This window comes from Lissotriton helveticus, chromosome 2_1, assembly GCF_964261635.1.
Source record: "Lissotriton helveticus chromosome 2_1, aLisHel1.1, whole genome shotgun sequence".
NCBI lineage: Eukaryota > Metazoa > Chordata > Amphibia > Caudata > Salamandridae > Lissotriton > Lissotriton helveticus.
Window position 1 is genome coordinate 349338919 of NC_136059.1, and position 14949 is coordinate 349353867.

At 42.0% G+C, this 14949-nt stretch overlaps 1 protein-coding gene across 1 annotated transcript in view; it reads left to right on the forward strand.

Annotated features, from left to right (window-relative positions):
- Positions 1 to 14949, forward strand: part of LOC144819349 (UDP-glucuronosyltransferase 3A1-like) — a 511982-nt gene that overhangs the window by 268332 nt on the left and 228701 nt on the right. The window contains exon 4 of the mRNA XM_078677287.1: positions 3755 to 4280. Coding sequence (XP_078533413.1) covers positions 3755 to 4280 — 526 coding nt within the window. The remainder of the gene's footprint in view (positions 1 to 3754; positions 4281 to 14949) is intronic.

The window sequence follows — 14949 nt, forward strand, 5'->3', positions numbered from 1 at the left end:
TCTTTGTAAGTCCGGTAGATGTTTTTGGAACCCGACTACTATGAAGGGTTTGCAAAACATTCTTGCACAAACCTTACTTGAACTAAAAGAATGGCAGGGTATGGAATTCTTTCATTTTGAAAACTTTATGAAGAAGCTTACTGCGACTGCAAAGAAGCCTAGATATTCTAGGAAAGTGACTTTTGTTCCTAGTTTATTATTGCCATTAAATAAAGAAATAAATAAATTAGTGAGGCAACAATTTCTTTTTAGATCCACGGAAACTGCTAATAAGTTATCCTTACTAAAAAGAAGGAGAACCAGAGTGAGAGCAAAATTAAAAAAAGAAAAAGAAGACTCACTCTGGATTAGTTTAAGGGAGGCTTCTGTCTATGGTAAATCTAGAGAATTCTGGTCCATAATTGGTAAGGGATGTGGTGCAAGAACTTCCCCTATTCCCATTTCTATTCCTGAAGATGTTTGGATCTCATTTATATTGAATTTGTATGCATCAAATGGCGTAGAGGTTGAGGATAGTGACCTTGTATTGGACAGTGGGTTTACTATGGATCCTCCATCTGAGAAATTCATTACTTCGGCGATTAAGAGTATGCGCTCTTCTGGAGCAATGGGTCCGGACGAGTTGCCCATTTCAGTACTGAAGCAGGATGTTTTTACTTGGAGCAGGATTCTTTTCCCTTTGTTTAAAGCCTGCTTTTCACTTAGATCAGTTCCTACATCCTGGAGGGGAAGTATATTAATACCCTTATTTAAGAAGGGAGAGCGGGATAAACCCATGAACTACCGTTTGATAGCTCTTCTGGATTCTATCGGAAAAGTTTTTGCTAAGTGTCTTCTAATATTAATTACGGATTGGGTGGAGGCAAATAGTATTTTACCTTTGGAACAGACTGGGTTCCGTAAAGAGCATGGTACACTTGATAACTTAACTGCTCTTCAAGTGATTATGGACAAATATGTACGAGTGCGAGGAGGTGGAGTATACGCGGCATTCATAGACTTCTCCGCAGCGTTTGACAAGGTGGACCGTCCGACGCTGTGGAGAAAGCTTGCTGTATTGGGTATGCCGCCCCATCTACTGGAACTTGTAAGATCCCTTCACTCGAATACCTGGTGTAAGGTGTTACAAGGCGGAGAAAGGGGTCTTTCACAGACTATCCCATCCTTGAACGGATTAAAACAGGGGTGTCTATTGGCCCCCATGTTGTTCTCATTATATATTGCGGACCTACCTGCTTCCATTGCTGCAGGTGTTGGTTTAGCCCCGGTAGTTGGAGGTTCATCCATCTCTGTTTTAATGTATGCGGATGATATCCTCATTTTAGACTTACCTCCTAAGGGCTTGTCTAATCGCCTGCAAGCTTTACATTTATTTCAGAAGCACATTTTATGAAGATTAATGCCTCCAAAAGCAAAATCATGTGCATTACTGGAAGGAAAAAATGTAGGTCTGTAAACTTCGGATGGGTTATAGGAGGCCAGAGACTAGAGGTGGTTAAAACTTACACCTTTCTAGGTAAAATAATCTCGGCAAACCTAAGCGAAAAACCCCATATTGAACATAATTCGCGTAAGGCATTGGCTCATGGTATGGGGTTATGTTCCCTGTATTCTGCTACAGGGAAAAGACACTTTGCCCGATTTTTGGAAGTGTATAGAGCAAAAATCCCTGCAACTCTGCTTTACGGAATAGAACTGGTGGAGTTAAGGCATTGGGGTTTTTTGTAGTTAATGGAGGGAAAGGTCTTAAGAAGAATTTCTTCCTTTAATACAGCTTGCTCTGTGACCGCATGCAGGCTGGAATTTGGCCTTCGGAGTTGTTGGGTACAGGGGTTTACACGAAAAGAAGGGTGGTGATTTACTCCTAAGCACGTATTCAGTAAAGCAGGCCCAGCAGTATGTTTCCTGGAATATCCCTCATCGTGTCCGAAGGCTATGGTACCTTTTAAGACATGATTTGCTTCCTTTAAATTCACTTTTAGCAAAGTGGTATGGAACATCTCCTGTATGTAACTTTTGTAATAAGGCAGTGCAGGACCGAAATCATGTTCTGTTTATTTGTCCTACATTACGTCCATTGCGCTCTAAATGGTTAAAATCTATTTGTCTACAATTAGGAATTCTTAATTTAAATACTTTCTTTCATGCCCTTTATTGTCCACCCAATGAAATGTTTTGCTTCAAAATTTTTAACTTTTTAAGGGTTTTTTAGATATTTATTAATGAAACCTGTAGATGTTATTTGATGATTGTTCGGCCAGTGTTCATGTTGTGATCCTTCAATCGGCTTTTATTGTGATTTTTACTGTATCTATTGGTGTATAGTTATGTGATTGTTATATGTGGCCCTCTTTTGAGAGCCGAAAACATAATAAACTTGACTTGACTTGACTTGACTTATAAACTATCATAATACATCACTTGTAGAATTTTTAATCAGAGCATTCAAAGAACCGTCATTACATCTGAAATTACATAATTTATTTAAAGACTTTGCATAACCTTCTAGTTATTAAATTGGTGAATATGGTCCCTTAATTAATTTATATTGAATAAATGGGACTTATCAATTAAAACTACATTAGAACACAACTATAATGTATACTAATTAAATTAAATTTGTGTATTATATGATTTTTATTGATAGCAAGTTAATTAATTTTGAGTTCCTACCGCCAATCATTTCTACATATGTATATTGTGCGGTGACAGGAGCACATGTTTAAACACATTTAGAGTATGGTACGTACATAGTATTCGTGCTAAAATACTAAATAAATGAGCTTTAAATAAGTGCACTGGGACAGGAATGTGGGTCCTCTCCTGCACAGATTAGATCCAAGATTACCCGAAGTGGACTAACATTTACCACACAGGGAATTCTGGCTGCATACACCTTGAATACTCTATTGCGTGGGTCAGTTTGCATTTTGTTCTTACAGTATTTGAGAGTGGTAGTGAGTGTTACATAGTTTTAAGATGACAATGCTTGCTGTCTTGTCCCTTTGAGAGTATAAAACTTCCATGGATTATTTTAAAAGTTGTCAATATATGCTGAGACCAGTGAAGCAAATCATTTGAAAGCTGCTTCTACTAGAATATCTCATCATTTCACTGTGCAACCAAAATTCAGCAACAATATTATCTACACTGTGCCTTGAAGTTCTAAGTATTTGTTGGAGATAGTAGGGCATTACATATACCCAGCCTCCCAACTGCTCCTCTGCACCTTTCCCAAGCCGCCACTGCCCCTAGACTGTCTCTGGACTGCCTGACCACCCATCTAACCCGATACTATATGTTCCATGCTGTAAAGAACCCTGTTCACTGCATTAGAACTAAAAGGCCTGATTTAGAATATATCGTCAGCCATATTACACGTGCCATTGGATATAATTACTTCAAAAATGGCAAACAGCATATCTGTCATGTTTGTGATGAAGTAACCAGTCCGCTGAAATCTATATCAGGTCCTATACCCTGATTACCTCTAATACATCAGGAAAGTTTGTATGAACGTTGGGCAGCATGTAAATCCCTTTGTATAGTAAAGCGCCCCAATGAGCATCGGGTTTGAGTGGACACTATAAAAATACCCGGATACAATGAAAAAGAGTGTTTCATTAGTTTTATCGATAAATGTATACTGTATTTGCATGGCAGGTTAACGCTTATAAGAACATTGAGTATCTTAAGCCAAAGCGACTAGCAGGAGATTGTATGTTTCATATTTCTTGATTTTTATTCCCTCTAGATATGATTATCTGAGGCTTATGGGTCACTTTGCAAGCCAGTGCAACATCCTGCTGAACCAATCTGAAATCTTCAACTCCCTCCAAACTGAGAAACCTGACATTGTAATAGTTGATAGCTATAATCCTTGCTGTTTCCTGTTTGTAGAAAAACTGGGATTGCCCTTTGTTTCTTTCTTTCCTTCAATATTTGCGGGTGCCCAAAAAATTGGCATCCCAAGCCCCTTGTCCTACGTTCCAGTGTATAAGTCATGTTTAACTGATCGGATGGACTTCTGGGGGAGTGTAAAGAACGTTATCATGTATGCTACCTCAAAAATGTTCGATCATCTAATACACAGAAAGTTTGACAAAGTAATCGAAGACCATTTCCAAGAAGGAGCCAAACCAGTTCTTTCTGAGCTCTTCCAAAAAACAGAACTCTGGATGTATAACACGGACTTTTCCATTGAATTTGCACGCCCTCTTCTTCCAAACACCATTTATATTGGAGGGATACTGGCAAGACCTGCAAAACCAGTTTCTCAGGTGAGTCACTTGCATCGGTTTTTACTATGAACCTTTCCAGCATCGACATAAAGCACAATATTCATTAACTACATTGTTGGATTATGGAAAATATGCATTACGACACTCCTCTATTTATTTCAGACTTCATATACAGTATTTTGTATGAAGTTAGCTGTTTGTATACTATTAATGAGTCTTTTTTCTTTATACCTTGGAAGGAAGATATATGAGATAGAAGCATTATTGTAGAGTGTGGGATACACAGTGACTAAGAGGGGGAGGGGGAGAGAGAGAGCGAAAGAGAGACAGAGAGAGAGACGGCTGTTTCAAGTCTGTGGACCTCTAGTGTATCACTACTGAAAGCCAGGGACCCTAGCCTTACAATTTTTTATACTTCAAACCTCTAAACAGTGAACAAAATACAGAAAAAAAGAAAAGTGTAGCTAAACAAATATACACATAATCAAATGTTTTATTAAATTAACAAAAAATATGCAAAAATCTACATTTTTATTTTAGTGGGAAGGTTGGAGCTTTTCAGATTTTTGGTTTCATTTCTAAAAGACCAAGGGGCACATGCATCAAGGGTTTTTGCATTCGCAAACGGTGCAAATCGCAAAATTCGGCCGTTTGCGAATGCAAATCCCTTTTTTGGGATGCATTAAGGTTTTTGCTTTTTTCGCAATTTAAGAAATCGCAATTTTTTTGCGATTTCTTAAATTGCAATTGCATTTAAGAAATCCCAGTTTTGCGATTTCTTAAATGCAATGCATGATTTTTTTTAAATTGCGAAATCGCAAATAGGAAGTGGTAAATTACCATGAAGTTAACCTTCATGGTAATTTGCGAAAACTTTCAAAAATGCACAAAAGTGCATTTTTGACAGTTTCATTTTACACACACACATGCCCTTGGGGCATGTGTGTGTGAAAAAAGTACTTAAAGGTACATTTCAGGGGTACAGGGGGGGTCCTTTGGACTCCCCCTGCACCCTTGAAATTGCATTCTCATTTTGCAATTCCTTAATTGCGAATCGCAAAATGAGAATGCCTTCACATTCAATCCTATGGGCCTCTAGGCCCATAGGAATCAATGGAAAGGGATTCCTTAATTGCGATTCGCAAATTGTGAATCGCAATTAAGGAAAATTAAGAAATAGCAAAAAAAATTGCGATTTCTTGATGCATAGCCGTTTGCGGATTCTTAATTGCGATTCCTTAATTTTCGCAATTAAGAATTCGCAAACGGGAACATTGATGCATGTGGCCGTAAGCAATATATTAGATTCTTATGCATGATCGCTATTTTGTCTGCGAATACCAGTGCTACAGTTGAGGTCACCAATCTTTTATACAATAGTCGGTTTGCTGTACTTGTAGCGCTGGCACGAATCAAAATAAGGATACCAATTTAATTTTGCGCTCCAAATTTCACATTCGTTGACATTTACAGACTGTTTAAAAATATTGAATCTTACATTTTCTCTTTTTATGCATGCATACTGTGAGAAAATGCCTCTTCAAGATCACCCTATTTTAGGTCTCGCCTAGCTATCACGTAAGCGATGCTTTGCGAGATATTTAGTGGGGCTTCTGAAAGTGCTCCCAAAGTCTTCAGGCGGATCAGGTACAGTGCATGTGCGCCGAACGCGCGCTCCATTTGTCAGCCTGCGTGATCCCTTTCGCGGCTGCTTTGATGTTCTCAGTTAGCCGCGAAAGTGATCACACTGCTTCCTTCGACCGTTACTGGTTTCCTTTTAGTACTCCATGGAAGAACATACATCCTTGCTATATCCCCGGTATGCTGCTTTTCTGGACGTTACCACACAGTACTCACTCTCCATTTCTCTCTCACTCACAGCTTTCCCCCACCCCTTCCCATACCCCCTCCTCCCCTTCCTTCTTACCGCTGACGCTAGCTGACCGCTGACACTTTATTTCCCCTTTGCAGCCTCCAAATAACACTCCCCTTTGTCCTCTGCCTATCGCATTTTTGTATTATTAAATTTTTTCCTCACTTTTTGTTTAGGAGGTCTCAGCTGTTATAATTTACTTTTGGCCACTCCGTTCTGTAATGCTTTCCTGGACTTTACCACACCGTGCACACTCTGCATTTCTATCTCACCCGCAGCTTTCCCACACCACTTCCCATATCCCCTCCTCACCTATTGATTATCCGGCCCTTCCTTCTCACCACTGACGCTAGCTGACCGCTGACACTTTATTTCCCATTTGCAGCCTCCCAACAACACTCCCTTTTGTCCTCTGCCTATTGCATTTTTGTATTATTTAATTTGTTCCTCATTTTTTTTTTAGGAGGAACTCAGCTGTTGTAATTTACTTTTGGCCACTCTGTTATGTAATGCTTTTACTGGACTTTACCACACCGTACGCACTCTGCATTTCTATCTCACCCGCAGCTTTCCCCCACCCCTTCCCATATCCCCTCCTCCCCTATTGATTACCCGGCCCTTTCTTCTCACCACTGATGCTAGCTGACTGCTGACACTTTGTTTCTCCTTTGCAGCCTCCCAACAACACTCCCTTTCGTCCTCTGCCTGTCGCATATTTGTATTATATAATTTTTTCCTCACTTGTTTCGGAGGTCTCAGCTGTTGTAATTTACTTTTGGCCACTCCGTTCTGTAATTTTAGTTTTTTAGTTTATCACTCCAATATGTGTGTGCATCATCTTTGGATGATAAATATGCATGTGTGGTGATGCATGTCCAGGATCATGATGCATAAGCAGGTACACATGAACATGCTTGTTTTTTTTTATATTTGGGGTGTTGCTGCGAAGTATCAGGTATATTAGTGCCTGTGATGTTAGTTCGGCTGACGAGGCGCTGATATATTTTCGTGCTGCCTGCACTGGGTGCGCAGTGCGGGCTCTGACAAGGCGCAGGTAGGGGTTGCAGAACAGCTAGTGAGTAAGTGGAGCGGCCCCAAAGGTTGAGAAGCCTGGGGTGTGTGCAAGAGGCCACGGGCCCTACGGGGGCTCCTGTTCTGATGTGGGCGATTGCCCTTTAATTAGTAAAACTCAAACCATCTTGAAATAGCTGTTCTTTTAGAAGAGAGATTTTTGCATGACCAATCCTTCCGTTCATTACTGTTTCTTCCACAATAACCGTGTCTCTCTGTTCTGCGTGTGTCCCAGAGCCATATGGTTGTATATTTAATATTGCCAGAACAACTGGCAAAAGCAGCTCCACGCCTGTAACCTGTGACTGCTTTGAGGAGGAGAACTGACTACATTATTGCGGACCCTGATCTAACTGCCGGTCTCCTCTTCTTGTAAGAGTACTCCCCACCGAATGGTTAGCCAAAGTAGGCTCTCCTGCAGCCCAACATTACTACTCCCCAACCCCCCAATTGTAGCACTGCCAGGTGCCAGGCACCACACATACAATCTTCCTTGCTCCCTGCCGTGAAAGGGGGGAAGGGGACAGCCTCCTTTCCCCTATTCATGGCGCAATTAGCCCCCTGAAACTTCTCGTTGCCACACTGCCAGACACTCACATCTATGCACACTCCGCCAGCCGTGTGTGCCACAAGCGCGCCACCCACTGTTCGTTCCACACCGCCGGACTGGTACATCTATCTCCGGCGTGCCGTCCTTGTGTGTTAATCACTCCTGCTATTGTAGGAATGGTGCCAATCCATAATTACTGGGTGCCGCACCCTGTAGCGCCGGGTGTCACAACTCCTCCCTACCCCAAAAGATGTGAGGGAGCCCACTCAGCCCAGTGGATCATAGCAGGCCCCACCCCTTTCTCCTTATCTTAAAATCCTCCTCCTGGGCAGCCTTGCTCCCCCCCTAACCTTGTAATTAGACCTTTTACAGCCTCTTCTTTAAGTTGCCGAAATGAGGGCCCCTTGCCCCTACCCGCCCCCCCCCTCCCCATTGCTCCCACTTTTGTCTCACTCTAACCCAACTCTGGTATTGTGCATTTTTACATGAGGCCCGTTGCTTCACACCAGGACAAAGTACAATTTTTAAAAATTTTCTTTGGTACTCTGAGAAGTTTAAACAATCTGCCCTGGATCACAGAAGCTTGATCACGCCAAAATCCGACCCTTATTCGTACCCCCCCCTTCCCCGCTTCAAAATCGTCAATTTTGAGCACAAGGCCCTATTCCGTCCCCCATGGTCCCCAATATTGCCTTCTGTTGACTCCCGTAATAACCTTGTGCTCCTAAGCCCCATTTACTAATCTGCCACTCCTAAACCGAGCATCCAGCAGCCCAAACAATCGTTCCCCTTCACAAGCGTTATACCTGCACCCAAGCCTTTTGAACCCAGACGTCCCTACACCCCACCTGCTGTCCATTGAACCTTACTGTCGTACACCTCATCGTCACAAATTGTAACATGTTAGTGGCCTGAGCCCCGCAACCCTCCATCGCCTCTGCAATAGTATAGGGCATCCTGACAGTTTCGGAACTACACGTACAAAGATCAGATTAACTGCCCCTTCACCACACCCACCAGTACCTTTAACTTTGGACAAATGTAACAAACGACTACTGTGAATGGTTATTTTTCCATTAAGAATTTCGTGCAGGGAGTGTCACAAAGTAACAATAACAGAAAAAGTAATATAGAGGGCAGGGTTTTCAGTACAATGAAAAATGTGGGTGTTGGGGTTCTGTAAATGTAAATGTAAATTTATTTGTATTTATATAGCGCACTTCTACCCAGAGGTCTCGTAGCGCTGTATTATTACGGCTTTGGAACCCATCCTGGCTTTCCTGTGAAATGTCCACTCCTGGGCACCCCCAAGGTGAAGCCAGGCATCCAAGCGCTGCTGGGGCCGTTGTGGAGATTAAGCAACCTATTGCCCAGAGTAGGACCCATTATTAGACTAGGCACCGAGGCGAGAATTATCAGGTCGGGGAAAATTGAGTCCAAGAGCTGCCGAGGAGGGAATTGAACCCTAGTCCCAGGCCAGACCTCTGCATCAGGGTCTGCCGCTCTAACCATTGAGCCACGCTCCTCCACAGCCACGGCTAAAGAGCCGTGGCCGAAAAGCGTGTCTTTTACAAGTAGCTGTAAAATATGAACTAAAAACACGTTTGATGCAGCATATAACCACACTGGTGTTTGGTTGCCTCCGTGTTTTCGTTAATCCATCCAAATATAAGGCACACAAGGATATCATACCACTGTTGGCATTACCAATGCTTGTTAGCACAGAATTGTGTTCAATATCGTGGTCTTCCCCTTCATTTCCTTCTGCTAGTCTCTCTATGTTTGTCACCTACGCCCTTTTTTGTCCACCACAATGGTGTAAAATAAACAGTTGCACCCCCATACCCTGTAGAATGTGATGGGACCCCAGAGTTTTCCTTACCTCACAGATATCCATTGGCCTTGGGCTGAATGAGGGCCCTGAAAGGTTGGGCGCTTACCCCAAGGCACCCCACCCCCACCTGCAAGGGCTTGTATTATGCTACTGTTCCACAAATCTTTCCTGCATTTCTTCTATCTACACGGCTCATCCTTCACCTCTTCCTCTATCACAGTATTTTCGTTCACTTTTCTGGACATACTATCTTTTATCTACTCCACTTCACCATCCTCTCTCATTCCTTCTCACACATATCCACAAAAGCTGCACAGTCTTTTCCTTTGGCCCTGTCAATATTTAAAGAGCTGTTTTCCTCCTTCATACGCTTTTGGACAGAATCCTAATTACCAGTACCCTGTGCTCTCTGCAGAGAGGCCAAGGACTGGATGAACATGTTGTCTAAACATCATTATGACTAGGTCTCCCGGTTTTATGGTATTGTTTTTTTTTAACATTTCCGTCTGTATTTATCCAAATTTTTTTGCCCTCATTTTATCTGTATTTATCCATATTTATTTGGGGTTTTCTGAAGAAATGAAGCTGAAATTACTATATTTCCACATTAATTTAACAGTTAAATATGCGCTCATGCTTGAATGCCTGCCTAGTTTTAATACAGTGAACATCCGTAGAAGATAACTCAATGCACTTATACAGCAAGCATTTGCAATGCAATTTCAAAATTTTGAATCTTACATTTTCTCTTTTTATGCATGCATACTGTGAGGAAGTGCATCTTCTTGCAAGATCTCCCCATTTTTTTGCTCACTGATTGTGCTGTTTTTTCAAGTCTTCATACATGGGCCCAGCTGTCCAGGCCCAAGTGTAAATACTCTGACCTAAAAAATATAGTAAAGTTACCTAATCTCCAGTTGACAAATTTAAACTTATGGTAAGGCTGTTGTATTTGATTCAGAAAAATACACCAAGTCTGGAAAGTTAAATGTCTCGTGGAGAATACAGTACATACTGTGGCATCCACTAGAGTGGAGAAACCCTGACTTCAGGCTTACCTGTGTAGGCTGACTACTGCAGCTTTTAAACCTGCAGGCAAACCGTATATTATAACCCTTTTTAAAAGAAAAGGACCCTACTTTCAAATATTAAATATGTTACCCCTAAGTAGGCCTTGTAGCATACAAGGTAGGGTGTCTAGTATTTAAAAGTGGTTAATGCAACAATTTAATGTAGTCATTTAGTTATAGATCACTAGCCACCAAACATGATTAAAACACTATTTTTGATATTATTGAAATCCAAAATATAGGTGAAGCTGGATTTTAAGTAAACATTTCGAAAAGGGTGACTTGTAAAAGGTTACACTTGCACTGCCTAAGCCTCCAGTGGCTTATTAGCTTAGACTTGGAAAATGTTGGACTTCCAAGAACCCCGGATATTCTGCTGGACCTGGCAGCAACAATGTCTGATTTTGAGAGGACTTTTGACATCTCCAGGCTTGCCACTGGAGGAAATCTACTTCTAGGCCATGGCCCAGGGAAGCAGAGTAAAGTACTATGTAGCCCTGATGAAGGGACCGTCCAACAAATTTATAAATGACTACCAAAGCTGGCAGTCATTTGTAAAGCATTGGCAGGAACTGCCGTCACGGAAGTCAGTTGAAGTCAATACATTTCTCTCTTTGGAATATGGCTCCATCAGCAGGACGGAGTCCTGTGCCAAACAGTTTTCTTTTTTAATTCTTTTTTATCCCAAAATTAGATTGTTTTTTAAAATAAAACTGTCAGTGCTCCCCTCGTCATGGGAGTCCTCTCCCATGTCAAGGAGTACATTTTGCAGTTTTAACTGTCCCTTACTGCCAGGATATTCCAGACAGTGAAAACCGACCACTAATTCCACCATTCATAATTACTTTTTCTGCCTCAGATGGCTCTTTCTCCCCAGGGCTGTCAGAGGGGTTTAATCACAGCAGAGACAGAGTAGTCTCCGCCTGGTTAAACCTTTGGTCTGCCCGCATCAAAATCGAGCATGCAAACCATTACCTTGGGAGTAAGCATACTCTGTCGCTGTCACAATGGAGTATTGTTAGAGCCGGAATCATTGTCGCGGGTTTCCCTTGTATTTTGCCTTTGCCTCCTGTGTTTTTGCTGTGTTAGACTTTGTTCTGCTGGTCTAGATGCTTTGGACACTTTGCCACTGCTGTTCAGTGCCAAAGTGCAAGTACTCTCTTTGTCAATTGTTGTTATGGATTGGTATTTCCATGATTGATCTATTTGGTTTCCTCTTAAGTCCCTAGTACACTGCACTGTGTGTGTCCAGGTCCTGTAAACCAAAAGCTGCTAGTAGGCTTGCAGCACTGATTGTGCCACCTACACAAGCAGCCTAGCACGAAGGTCTCAGGCCAGCCATTGCTGTGCCCATGTGCAGTCTAACACTGCCATGTTGTGCTGGCTAGTGCACCCACTTGCCATGCCCCAACCTTCCCTTTTCTTACATGTAAGTCACCCCTAAGGTAGGCCCAAGGTACCCCTGTGGGCAGGATGAATTGTATGTGAAAGGTAGGACATGCTCAGATGTGTGTGGCATGTCCTGATAGTGATAAAATGCCCATTTTATTTTTCACTATCGTAAGGCTATATGTCCCCATAGGATAGAATGGGAGTTTATTTATAACATTGTATAAATATAACTCCGCATTGGGACAAGATAGAAAGATGGAGTTTGATATACCTGAACTCAGAATGTTAAGATGCATCTGTTAGTGAGGGTGATTTTTACATTCTGGGTTTAAAAATACCACTTTTAGGAAGTAGGTATTTTCTTGCCTAACCATCCAGTGTGCCTCTGGTAGGTTGTGTATTGACTGTCTGGCCTTGGAGTGACAGGTGCTAGGGATGTGCATTCTGTTCAGACAGCCACTTGGGGGAGTTAGGTATGTCCTGCCTTCCCAGGGTGAGTCAAGGCTGGGCTAATAGACCTGGGCTGCATTCAGAGTAGGGGGAGGATATTTCTTTCACACCTGAATGGGCCTGGCCTGTCAAGGACAATGCTGTCCCCACCTTCTGCCAGGAAGCTGCACCAATGAGGGCAGCACTGGTTTTGGTTGGGCAAAGTCACTCTCTGCCTTATCTTAGATCACTTCTGGGTATCAAGAGGAACCTTTGCCAAAGAGAAGATCTGGAGAAACTGAGGAAGAATACTGCCCCTGTGCTGTTTGCTGTCTTGAGTTGGCCTGCACTGACTAATTTCTGCCAAGGCAAGAGAAAATGACTTTGCTGTTTGCTGTGTCCCCTGCTTGAGGAAGATGTCCAAGGGCTTGAAGAAAAGCTTGCCTCCTGTTCTGAAGTCTCAGGGACACAAAGACTTCACCCACAGCTCCCTTGAACTTCATTGCAGGGAGTTCTGACTGGCCAAGAGGTGCCTGTAGCTGTTCTGGGCAACTGGAGGTTGTTCTGGCAACGCAACAATGAGAAGCATGACCATCTGTACTTGTTTCCTACGCATCGCCGAACAAAACAACATAGTGCCTGCCCATGGCTTGATAAATCGGCGCATGCTGCATTGAGTGCACTAGTCTCCGAAGTCTGAGATCACTGCACCTATTCCGACGCAAGCCCTCCTGTTCAACTGTAAGAACCCATGCATCGTCCCAGATCGCTGCATCGCATCGAAGCACCACGTCTATTGCATTGTTGAGGGATGCAGTAAGAAACCCATGCATCACCTCCCTACGCAGTAAGAAACAGACAAATTTCCTCCTCTCCAGGAATGAACCAATGCATAACCTCCCCTGCGCAGCAGTAAGGAACCGACGCATCACATCCCCCGGAGTAAGGAACCAACACATCACCTTCCCTGAGTGTAAGGAACCAACGCATCACCTTCTCTACAACCCTTTTTTTTGTGTGTGTGACTCATCCAAGGTACTTTGTGTGAAAAGTGTTGCATCTGCAATTTGCTTTGCTTTGGTCTTGTTTTGGTTTAGATAAAGATTACTTATTTTTCTAAACTGGTGTGGTGTCCATTTGTAGTGTTTTCACTGTATTATTGTATTTGTTCACAAATACTTCACACACTGCCTCTGAGATAAGCCTGTCTGCTCATGCCAAGCTACCAAGGCAGAAGTGTATCCCCCTTACTCTGACTAGGAAGAAGGGCCCCTACTTGGACAAATGTACCTACCTCTGCCAACTAGAGATCCTCATTTCTAACCAGTATGCTTCCCATCAAGATATAAATCAGGCCCTAAATCTGAAGGTTGAAATATTGCCCAGGCTAAGGCATGACAAGTATTTACCCAATGCTGGACTTCAGCAGCAGTAACATTTGTTTTTCTCGCAAAAATAATCAGCTTGAGCGGGACCTCTTCCAGCGGTTATCTGGCTTTCAGAGGACTTCGATGGACACGCAAATCTCTTCCTGGGACGGTACAAAAGAATACGTGCCTAGAACGATTACCTTTACAATGCTCAGGATCATATTATTTTCTGGGAAAGGTACATTGATGACATTCTTTTGATCTGGAACGGTAAAATCCTTAAGAAATAGAATTATTTTCTCAATAATAAAAATTTCAGGGTGAAATTGACATTGGAGCATAGCTATAACAGTATTGATTTTTGGATGTTGGACTATTTGTAAGCCAAATTATGTTACTAAATTGAAATAAATAAATAAACAAATACATAGAAAAACCACTCCATGTCATAGTATGGTCTGTGCAACTTCTAGCCATCCACAACATGGAATTATTAATTTTCCTTATGGTGAGTTTTATAGAATAAGACGAAATTATAGTACATTAGAAACGTATACAGGAGGAATTCCAGATAGAAGATTCTTGTAAAGATGATACTCAGAAACAACGCTATTAAAGTCTAAATACAGAGCAGATAAAACAAATAGACCACCTACTGGCCGAAAAAACATACCCCACTGATACGAGTGAACTTCCATTAAAGTTCATCCTAACATATTACATTAAAAGTGCTAAATTGAACTCTATTTTGAATAAACACTGGCAGTTACCTAAATTATTTTCTGATCTGATGAATATAATAATTCCCCTGAAACCTAAGATAGCTTTTAGAAAAGGGAACATTCCAGGCAGATCACATAGCCAGGGAGACACTATTAGCTATCAAACAAAGACGGAAACCACTTGGTTACCCTCACCACATGTGGGATTTCATAAATAAGGGCATTGTACTTGTAGCTGCACTTTAGATGAATGCACCACCTTTATCTAAAGTGCAGCTACAACAAACCTAGTTTCAACTCCATTATAAATGTCAACACAACATATTTATATATATTATTTACTCTTTAGGTGGTGGAATGTGTGTAGGCTCAACTGAAAGACCCATTAAAACATGAG